The sequence below is a fragment of the Ornithodoros turicata genome, unplaced genomic scaffold (genome assembly GCF_037126465.1).
Source record: "Ornithodoros turicata isolate Travis unplaced genomic scaffold, ASM3712646v1 Chromosome162, whole genome shotgun sequence".
Lineage (NCBI taxonomy): Eukaryota > Metazoa > Arthropoda > Arachnida > Ixodida > Argasidae > Ornithodoros > Ornithodoros turicata.
Window position 1 is genome coordinate 265,654 of NW_026999323.1, and position 11,067 is coordinate 276,720.

Here is an 11,067-nt window from a genome sequence, read left to right on the forward strand (position 1 = left end):
TGCTAAGGGATGGCGAGATAATCCGCTAAGAAGCATTAGGCAAAATGGGAATAGGCGAAATGGGAAGACACGCTTCAACATCCCCTGTAGAGGAAGAGCCAGACGATCGGAGCCAGAGCAAAACGTTTACTGAACAAAAGCCAAAAGAATAATAGTGCACGCCCTCTTAGCTCGGGGATTAGCACGAGCCCAGCTGTTAATCCACCTCTTCCTTAACACTCCCCCGCCCGATGCGTCTCAAATCTAGACCTCAAGAGGATGAAGTAGCTGAATTGGTCTTCTGATGAAGGAACCAGTGACTGTCTTGAGCGTGCACGATCGTACAAGTCCATCACGTCCAGTATGAAGCTCCTGCACCCTTGCTAGCTTCCAAAACATCCTTGGCTGCCGCTGATCCGCCAGTAGTACGAGTTGATGCGGTTGAACGCTGTTGGAGGTTGCATGTCGACTCAGGTTTGCAGATCTAAGCTGTAGCAAGTAGTCCTTGTTCCACTGCCTCCAGTATGCAGTGAGGAGCCTTTCCTTTACTTGCAGCACCTCTAACGGTTCGGCGTCTACGCACGCTGCCTGACGTCTCTTAATTGGCGGCAACGCCGTGAGTCGCTTCCCCAATATCAGATGCGACGGAGACAAAGCTTGGGTGTCGCCAGGATCTTCTGACATTTGTGTCAATGGCCGTGAGTTGACGATCGCTTCGACTTCTGTTAACACGGTCAGCAACTGTTGAAAGTCTAGCTGACTCCGACCTAGTGTTCTTCTGAGAGCATCTTTAACTGAGCGTACCATACGCTCCCAGAAGCCTCCCCACCAGGCGGCACGTTCGGCAATAAACTCCCATGTTATTCGTGCTTGTGTGGCATACTCACGTACCGCTTGGAACTGATTCGCCAGCAAGGCAGGAATCTCTCGAGCGGCTTTCTTAAAGGTTAAGAAGTTATCTGAATAGACCTTCCTTGGCAAACCTCGGCGTGCTACAAAGCGTCTGACGGCCATAAGGAAGGTCCCGAAGGATTGGTCGGAGACGAGCTCAAGATGAATTGCCCTGGTGACTGTGCAAGTAAAAAGAGCCACGTACGCTTTCCGTTGCCCTTCGGCCGTTCTGTAATAAAGTGGCCCCGCAAAATCTACGCCAACGACTTCAAACGCAAGTTGCTGAGTGACCCTATCGGCAGGTAAGGGTGCCTCCTGCTCTGTGCAGGGGCGTGTCTTCAGTCGTCGACAAAAAAGACATTGATAAAGAGCATACTTCACTGACTGACGACCTTTGATTACCCAGAATTCTTCTCTTAACTGGTGCAGAGTTTCCTGTACACCGGCGTGGGACATCCTTAAGTGCTCTCTGAGTATGATAAGCAACGTGAACCAAGCCTCTGACGCTGGCGGCAACAGTATGGGATGCTTGGCTGCTTGTGACTGCTGAGAGCACTGCAGACGACCCTCTAGTCGCAGTAGTCCATCGTTATCCTGGTAATGGCGGAAGTTCTCGAGATGAGAGGACCTTTCTGTAAGTAGCTTTGTCTGAGTAGCCTTGATCCAGTACAGCTCTGATGACGCCATTTCTTCAGTAGAGAGAGGACCTGTTTTCTTGACGTTTGACCGCTTCGAGTTGTGTACGTAGCGCAGTATCCATGCGGTGACTCTAAGAAGTCGATTGGCACTACTGAAACGTTCGGGTGAAAGTAAATGTGTCGTGCAGCTGACCAATGCCACCTGAGCGTCCAAGCATTCCTCGTCTCCTTCAGTATGATCTGGAAATGCTGTGTGCGGCCATAAATCTGGCTGACTCAGCCATCGTGGGCCTTTCCACCAAACTTCACAGTCACGCAGCTCATGCCCCTTAATCCCTCTCGTGAGAAAGTCTGCCGGATTCTCTTCACCAGGACAATGACGCCATCTTTCAGGAGAAGTCAGCTCATGTATCTGGCGCACCCGGTTTGCCACGTAGGTCTTCCATCTGGATGCCGATCCCTTGATCCAATGCAAGGTGATTAAGGAATCTGTCCAACATACATAATCGAACTCTGTCTGCAAAGCAGTGGATACAAAGCGATATAATCTGGCAGCAAGAAGAGCTGCTGTGAGTTCAAGCCTCGGAAGTGTCTGGCGCTTGAGAGGTGAGACTCTGCTTTTGCTAAGTAGAAATGCCATGCCGCGAGAACCGTCGTCGGACAAATGCTCGAGGTAGACTACCGCACCATATGCCCTTGGGCTGGCGTCTGCGAAAATATGCAACTTGCGCAGCCTGTCGACGAATGAGTTGCTCGCTATCTCCCTAGGAACAGATATGTGCTGCAGTTCCGCGACTCCTTTGCACCACTCTCTCCACTCTGCATCGATGTCTGAAGGTAACTGATCATTCCATTGCAATCCTGCCTCCCAAATCTTCTGGAGCATGATCTTGCCCGAAATAGTGAAGGGTCCTAACAGGCCAAATGGGTCGTAAATCCTGGAAATGGTCTGCAGTACATGTCTCTTGACACTCTCCTTTTCCGTCATGGAGTCCAGGACAGACGCAACTGAACATCGTAACTGATCATGTTGAAGATCCCATATGACCCCCAAAACCTTCTTAGTCTGATTCTGTGTAGTCTCCGTTGTAGAGTTCCCCTTTTTAAACATCTCTCGTAGAAGTGCCTCGTCGTTAGTGACCCACTTCTTTATCTTCATGCCGGCCGCTTCGAATATGCTCAGAGTTTCCTCATGAAGTGTCCTGGCATTTCCTGAGGTGCTGACACTGACCACTAAATCGTCCACGTAAAAGGATTGCTCCAAGAGCGTAGCAGTCTGCAAGTAATCCTTCTCTACTTGCTGTAAATGATGCTGAATGGTCGCGGACAGCAGGAACGGACTAGATCGTGCTCCGAATGGCACTTGTGTCATGCGCCATGTCTCAATAGACGGTAGAGGCTGTCCTGCGATCGGCGTCGAAGTGTACCATAAGAAGCGCAGAGCGTCTGTATCCTGTTTGTGAAGTGCAATCTGCAAGAAAGCTTTCTCGATGTCTGCCACCATGCCTATGCGATGCATTCGAAACCTTAAGAGCAGAGAAAGGATGTCAGAGTTCAAGTTTGGACCGGCGTGCAGAACTTGGTTCAGGGATAGAAAACCCGGAGCACTCGATGAGGCGTCGAATACAATTCTAACCTTCGTAGTCTCCCTCTCGCGTCTGATAACTGCATGATGTGGCATGTAATATTCCGGGGCAGCAACAGGTGTTGGTGATGCTGCATCAATACGCTCGGCATGACCGTTAATGAGATACTGTCGTATCACCTGATCGTATTCGTTCATGACATCTTGATCTCTCAAAAGAGTACGGGTGGCGCTGCGTAAACGCTGCTCCGCTACAGCTTTGTTGTTTCCCAGTCGTGAGACGAGGTCTTCATTCCACGGCAGGCGCACTGTATAACGACCATCTTCAAATCTGGTTGTGTCCTGAAACCTCTGGAAAACTTCATGCTTCTTGCCCTCCGACTCTTCACTGTCAACAATACCAAGGTGCTCTAACTCCCAGAAAGACTGCAGCGCATTGGAGACCTCGTCGTGGTTAACGCTGGACACTTGCACATGTAGAGCGTTAGACTCGTAACCTGATTGCTTTCCCGTAGGGCCTTGTAGAGTCCATCCGAAAATGGTTTCCATACCGATGAGATTGTCACGAACTCGTACTTGTCTCCCTGCTACAACGGACCCATAGAAATCTGCTCCTACAAGTATCAGTATTTCAGGTGACGCGTCAGCGAACGTAGCTTCATCTGCTAAAGACATTCCCTCGGACTTCAGCTGAGCAAGAGATTTCCGGTCAATATTAGGAAGATTGCCGATGCAGATTTCTGGTATCTCAAGAGCTTCAATGCAAACTTCCTCGGAAGTATACTGCGACCGAAGCCTGACTTTCACTCTACGATGCAACGATTCGGTTCCGGCCTTGCCTACCGTATTGATGACCAAATGCTCTTTCCCAACAGTCGGTAATTGCAACTTCTTGGACAGTGCTCGCTTAACGAAACTTCCCCCATCTATGAGGATACGGACGCACTTCTCCTTTCCTCCGGCCGCGCAAACGACTACTTGCGCAGTCTGCAGCAGGACTATGTCCTGTCGCAAACCTGTACGTTGCCACGTGCCACTTGCGAGTACCGTCCCTCCATACCTTGGTACTGTACTCTTCTGCTTGCACAGCACAGTTAAGTGTCGTCCATTACATTTTCTGCATTTGAGGCTACGAAATGATCGGCAGACCTTTGCTGTATGATACTGTTTGCCGCATCGGAAGCATCTGTGGCTGCTACGAAGCCTTTCTTCCAACTCTGCCACATTTGCTTGTAAGTTGCAATTCAGCATCTCGTGATCATTCCCGCAAATCGCGTCTTTGTTAAGGAAGCTGTTGTGCACACATTGCCCGCGTCTTTTTTTCTCTCTTTCTCTCTAATATAACATGCTGTGTTTCATCCTTCTCTTCTTTTTCTTCTTGTAATAAATATATCCCCCCCCCCGTACGTGTTAATTGCGTATTCTGCGAATCCATCCAGCACGCAACGGTTTCTACGCTCTGTATAATCTGAATCCCTGTCTCGTTCATGTCCGTAACTTTGTCATTTGAATTACGGTAGGTGTCGAATTCTGCTTTAGTTTTTATATTTCGCGTGCACATGTGGTTGTGAACGCGTGGTTGTCAAGGAAATAACGCAGCTCTCGTGAAGGACGCTCTCGGCCAGCAACTAGTTTGTGGAAATATAATCTCTCGCAGCCTTGACACTCTAAATGAGAGAACTGATGTTCTGTGGCTGGAATCGTACACTCTAAATGACAGTGAAAGCTACTGTCGCATTCGCACCATCTGTTGTCAGCGGTTACACAGTTGCTACAACGAACACGTACTGAAGGTCTGTTCCGGGAAATGAATGCCACGTACAACCCACGTAACACATGCGCTAGTATAGTCTAAAAATGGGCTAACTGGAGACTTTAGGGATACGGATAAATTTAGACGTATATAGAAGCTGTCCATAACGTTATACTGTTATTTAGACGTCTAAGAAGGGGTGGTCTACCAGACATGGCAGAGATGTTTCGCAGTAAACGTCTACCGTTAGACGTCTAAAAGCATGTCACATGTTGACCACATTTAGACTTGCATGACCAATTAATGCAAAGGGAGCTATAACACAGCGTTGCCTCTGTGCTCTGCGAAAAATTGTCGAAGTATTTTGTTTTTGCAGCTGACATGATACAGCGACTACTGACCGTGTGCATTTTGCAACCGTGAGGTTCAACGTGATTAAATCCAATTTTTATTTGCACTGACCCCATGAACAACCTAGTCGGAACAAATTTAAAGATCGTTACAAGCACGCAAAAGAAAGTACGACTGCGCAAGAGTGCTACAATGCGAGGAAAATATAAGTGCGAAGAAGCCCTCATTCGGCCCTCGGTGCGCCAGTTTGGAAACGGCGCCAGCTGAGGGCGTCGCAAGCGGTGCACTGACCGGTGCGCAACGGATCAAATACGTAAAAGGCTCCCCTAACAAAACCTTGGTCAGTCTCGACGCGTGCATATTCTACATAAACTGATACGCTCCCCAACATGTGAAATACATAACAGGCTCTCCTGACCTCACCTTGGTCAATCCCGAGGGTGCATATTCTACATGAACTGACCGATCCGCAACGCATCAGATACGTAAAAGGCTCCCCTAACAAAACCTTGGTCAGTCTCGACGCGTGCATATTCTACATAAACTGATACGCTCCCCAACATGTGAAATACATAACAGGCTCTCCTGACCTCACCTTGGTCAATCCCGAGGGTGCATATTCTACATGAACTGACCGGTCCGCAACGCATCAGATACGTAAAAGGCTCCCCTAACAAAACCTTGGTCAGTCTCGACGCGTGCATATTCTACATAAACTGATACGCTCCCCAACATGTGAAATACATAACAGGCTCTCCTGACCTCACCTTGGTCAATCCCGAGGGTGCATATTCTACATGAACTGACCGGTCCGCAACGCATCAGATACGTAAAAGGCTCCCCTAACAAAACCTTGGTCAGTCTCGACGCGTGCATATTCTACATAAACTGATACGCTCCCCAACATGTGAAATACATAACAGGCTCTCCTGACCTCACCTTGGTAAATCCCGAGGGTGCATATTCTACATGAACTGACCGGTCCGCAACGCATCAGATACGTAAAAGGCTCCCCTAACAAAACCTTGGTCAGTCTCGACGCGTGCATATTCTACATAAACTGATACGCTCCCCAACATGTGAAATACATAACAGGCTCTCCTGACCTCACCTTGGTCAATCCCGAGGGTGCATATTCTACATGAACTGACCGGTCCGCAACGCATCAGATACGTAAAAGGCTCCCCTAACAAAACCTTGGTCAGTCTCGACGCGTGCATATTCTACATAAACTGATACGCTCCCCAACATGTGAAATACATAACAGGCTCTCCTGACCTCACCTTGGTCAATCCCGAGGGTGCATATTCTACATGAACTGACCGGTCCGCAACGCATCAGATACGTAAAAGGCTCCCCTAACAAAACCTTGGTCAGTCTCGACGCGTGCATATTCTACATAAACTGATACGCTCCCCAACATGTGAAATACATAACAGGCTCTCCTGACCTCACCTTGGTCAATCCCGAGGGTGCATATTCTACATGAACTGACCGGTCCGCAACGCATCAGATACGTAAAAGGCTCCCCTAACAAAACCTTGGTCAGTCTCGACGCGTGCATATTCTACATAAACTGATACGCTCCCCAACATGTGAAATACATAACAGGCTCTCCTGACCTCACCTTGGTCAATCCCGAGGGTGCATATTCTACATGAACTGACCGGTCCGCAACGCATCAGATACGTAAAAGGCTCCCCTAACAAAACCTTGGTCAGTCTCGACGCGTGCATATTCTACATAAACTGATACGCTCCCCAACATGTGAAATACATAACAGGCTCTCCTGACCTCACCTTGGACAATCCCGAGGGTGCATATTCTACATGAACTGACCGGTCCGCAACGCATCAGATACGTAAAAGGCTCCCCTAACAAAACCTTGGTCAGTCTCGACGCGTGCATATTCTACATAAACTGATACGCTCCCCAACATGTGAAATACATAACAGGTTCTCCTGACCTCACCTTGGTCAATCCCGAGGGTGCATATTCTACATGAACTGAGCGGTGCGCAACGCATCAAATACGTAAAAGACTCCCCTAACATAACCTTGGTCAGTCTCGACGCGTGCATATTCTACATAAACTGATACGCTCCCCAACATGTGAAATACATAACAGGCTCTCCTGACCTCACCTTGGACAATCCCGAGGGTGCATATTCTACATGAACTGACCGGTCCGCAACGCATCAGATACGTAAAAGGCTCCCCTAACAAAACCTTGGTCAGTCTCGACGCGTGCATATTCTACATAAACTGATACGCTCCCCAACATGTGAAATACATAACAGGTTCTCCTGACCTCACCTTGGTCAATGCCGAGGGTGCATATTCTACATGAACTGACCGGTGCGCAACGCATCAAATACGTAAAAGACTCCCCTAACATAACCTTGGTCAGTCTCGACGGGTGGATATTCTACATAAACTGATACACTTCCCAACGTATGAAATACATAACGGGCTCTCCTTACTTAACCTTGGTCAATCCTGAGGGTGCATATTCTACATGAACTGACCGGTCCGCAACGCATCAGATACGTAAAAGGCTCCCCTAACAAAACCTTGGTCAGTCTCGACGCGTGCATATTCTACATAAACTGATACGCTCCCGAACATGTGAAATACATAACAGGCTCTCCTGACCTCACCTTGGTCAATCCCGAGGGTGCATATTCTACATGAACTGACCGGTCCGCAACGCATCAGATACGTAAAAGGCTCCCCTAACAAAACCTTGGTCAGTCTCGACGCGTGCATATTCTACATAAACTGATACGCTCCCCAACATGTGAAATACATAACAGGCTCTCCTGACCTCACCTTGGACAATCCCGAGGGTGCATATTCTACATGAACTGACCGGTCCGCAACGCATCAGATACGTAAAAGGCTCCCCTAACAAAACCTTGGTCAGTCTCGACGCGTGCATATTCTACATAAACTGATACGCTCCCCAACATGTGAAATACATAACAGGTTCTCCTGACCTCACCTTGGTCAATCCCGAGGGTGCATATTCTACATGAACTGAGCGGTGCGCAACGCATCAAATACGTAAAAGACTCCCCTAACATAACCTTGGTCAGTCTCGACGGGTGGATATTCTACATAAACTGATACACTTCCCAACGTATGAAATACATAACGGGCTCTCCTTACTTAACCTTGGTCAATCCTGAGGGTGCATATTCTACATGAACTGACCGGTCCGCAACGCATCAGATACGTAAAAGGCTCCCCTAACAAAACCTTGGTCAGTCTCGACGCGTGCATATTCTACATAAACTGATACGCTCCCCAACATGTGAAATACATAACAGGCTCTCCTGACCTCACCTTGGTCAATCCTGAGGGAGCATATTCTACATGAACTGACCGGTGCGCAACGCATCAAATACGTAAAAGACTCCCCTAACATAACCTTGGTCAGTCTCGACGGGTGGATATTCTACATAAACTGATACACTTCCCAACGTATGAAATACATAACGGGCTCTCCTTACTTAACCTTGGTCAATCCTGAGGGTGCATATTCTACATGAACTCACCGGTGCGCAACGCATCCAATACGTAAAAGACTCCCCTAACATAACCTTGGTCAGTCTCGACGGGTGGATATTCTACATAAACTGATACACTTCCCAACGTATGAAATACATAACGGGCTCTCTTTACTTAACCTTGGTCAATCCTGAGGGTGCATATTCTACATGAACTGACCGGTGCGCAACGCATCAAATACGTAAAAGACTCCCCTAACATAACCTTGGTCAGTCTCGACGGGTGGATATTCTACATAAACTGATACACTTCCCAACGTATGAAATACATAACGGGCTCTCCTTACTTAACCTTGGTCAATCCTGAGGGTGCATATTCTACATGAACTCACCGGTGCGCAACGCATCCAATACGTAAAAGACTCCCCTAACATAACCTTGGTCAGTCTCGACGGGTGGATATTCTACATAAACTGATACACTTCCCAACGTATGAAATACATAACGGGCTCTCTTTACTTAACCTTGGTCAATCCTGAGGGTGCATATTCTACATGAACTGACCGGTGCGCAACGCATCAAATACGTAAAAGACTCCCCTAACAAAACCTTGGTCAGTCTCGACGCGTGCATATTCTACATAAACTGATACGCTCCCCAACATGTGAAATACATAACAGGCTCTCCTGACCTCACCTTGGTCAATCCTGAGGGAGCATATTCTACATGAACTGACCGGTGCGCAACGCATCAAATACGTAAAAGACTCCCCTAACATAACCTTGGTCAGTCTCGACGGGTGGATATTCTACATAAACTGATACACTTCCCAACGTATGAAATACATAACGGGCTCTCCTTACTTAACCTTGGTCAATCCTGAGGGTGCATATTCTACATGAACTCACCGGTGCGCAACGCATCCAATACGTAAAAGACTCCCCTAACATAACCTTGGTCAGTCTCGACGGGTGGATATTCTACATAAACTGATACACTTCCCAACGTATGAAATACATAACGGGCTCTCTTTACTTAACCTTGGTCAATCCTGAGGGTGCATATTCTACATGAACTGACCGGTGCGCAACGCATCAAATACGTAAAAGACTCCCCTAACATAACCTTGGTCAGTCTCGACGGGTGGATATTCTACATAAACTGATACACTTCCCAACGTATGAAATACATAACGGGCTCTCCTTACTTAACCTTGGTCAATCCTGAGGGTGCATATTGTACATGAACTGACCGGTCCGCAACGCACCAGATACGTAAAAGGCTCCCCTAACAAAACCTTGGTCAGTCCCGACGCGTGCATATTCTACATAAACTGATACGCTCCCCAACATGTGAAATACATAACAGGCTCTCCTGACCTCACCTTGGTCAATCCTGAGGGAGCATATTCTACATGAACTGACCGGTGCGCAACGCATCAAATACGTAAAAGACTCCCCTAACATAACCTTGGTCAGTCTCGACGGGTGGATATTCTACATAAACTGATACACTTCCCAACGTATGAAATACATAACGGGCTCTCCTTACTTAACCTTGGTCAATCCTGAGGGTGCATATTCTACATGAACTGACCGGTGCGCAACGCATCAAATACGTAAAAGACTCCCCTAACATAACCTTGGTCAGTCTCGACGGGTGGATATTCTACATAAACTGATACACTTCCCAACGTATGAAATACATAACGGGCTCTCCTTACTTAACCTTGGTCAATCCTGAGGGTGCATATTCTACATGAACTCACCGGTGCGCAACGCATCCAATACGTAAAAGACTCCCCTAACATAACCTTGGTCAGTCTCGACGGGTGGATATTCTACATAAACTGATACACTTCCCAACGTATGAAATACATAACGGGCTCTCTTTACTTAACCTTGGTCAATCCTGAGGGTGCATATTCTACATGAACTGACCGGTGCGCAACGCATCAAATACGTAAAAGACTCCCTAACATAACCTTGGTCAGTCTCGACGGGTGGATATTCTACATAAACTGATACACTTCCCAACGTATGAAATACATAACGGGCTCTCCTTACTTAACCTTGGTCAATCCTGAGGGTGCATATTGTACATGAACTGACCGGTCCGCAACGCACCAGATACGTAAAAGGCTCCCCTAACAAAACCTTGGTCAGTCCGACGCGTGCATATTCTACATAAACTGATACGCTCCCCAACATGTGAAATACATAACAGGCTCTCCTTACTTAACCTTGGTCAATCCTGAGGGTGCATATTCTACATGAACTGACCGGTGCGCAACGCATCAGATACATAAAAGACTCCCCTAACGTAACCTTGGTCAGTCTCTACGGGTGGATATTCTACA

At 47.6% G+C, this 11,067-nt stretch overlaps 1 protein-coding gene across 1 annotated transcript; it reads right to left on the reverse strand.

Moving 5' to 3' along the window:
- Window positions 1–243: 243 nt before the first annotated feature.
- Window positions 244–4,344, reverse strand: LOC135372719 (uncharacterized). Its single transcript, XM_064606211.1, has one exon. It carries the CDS (start codon window positions 4,342–4,344, stop codon window positions 244–246), a length of 4,101 nt encoding a protein of 1,366 aa, XP_064462281.1.
- Window positions 4,345–11,067: the final 6,723 nt, after the last annotated feature.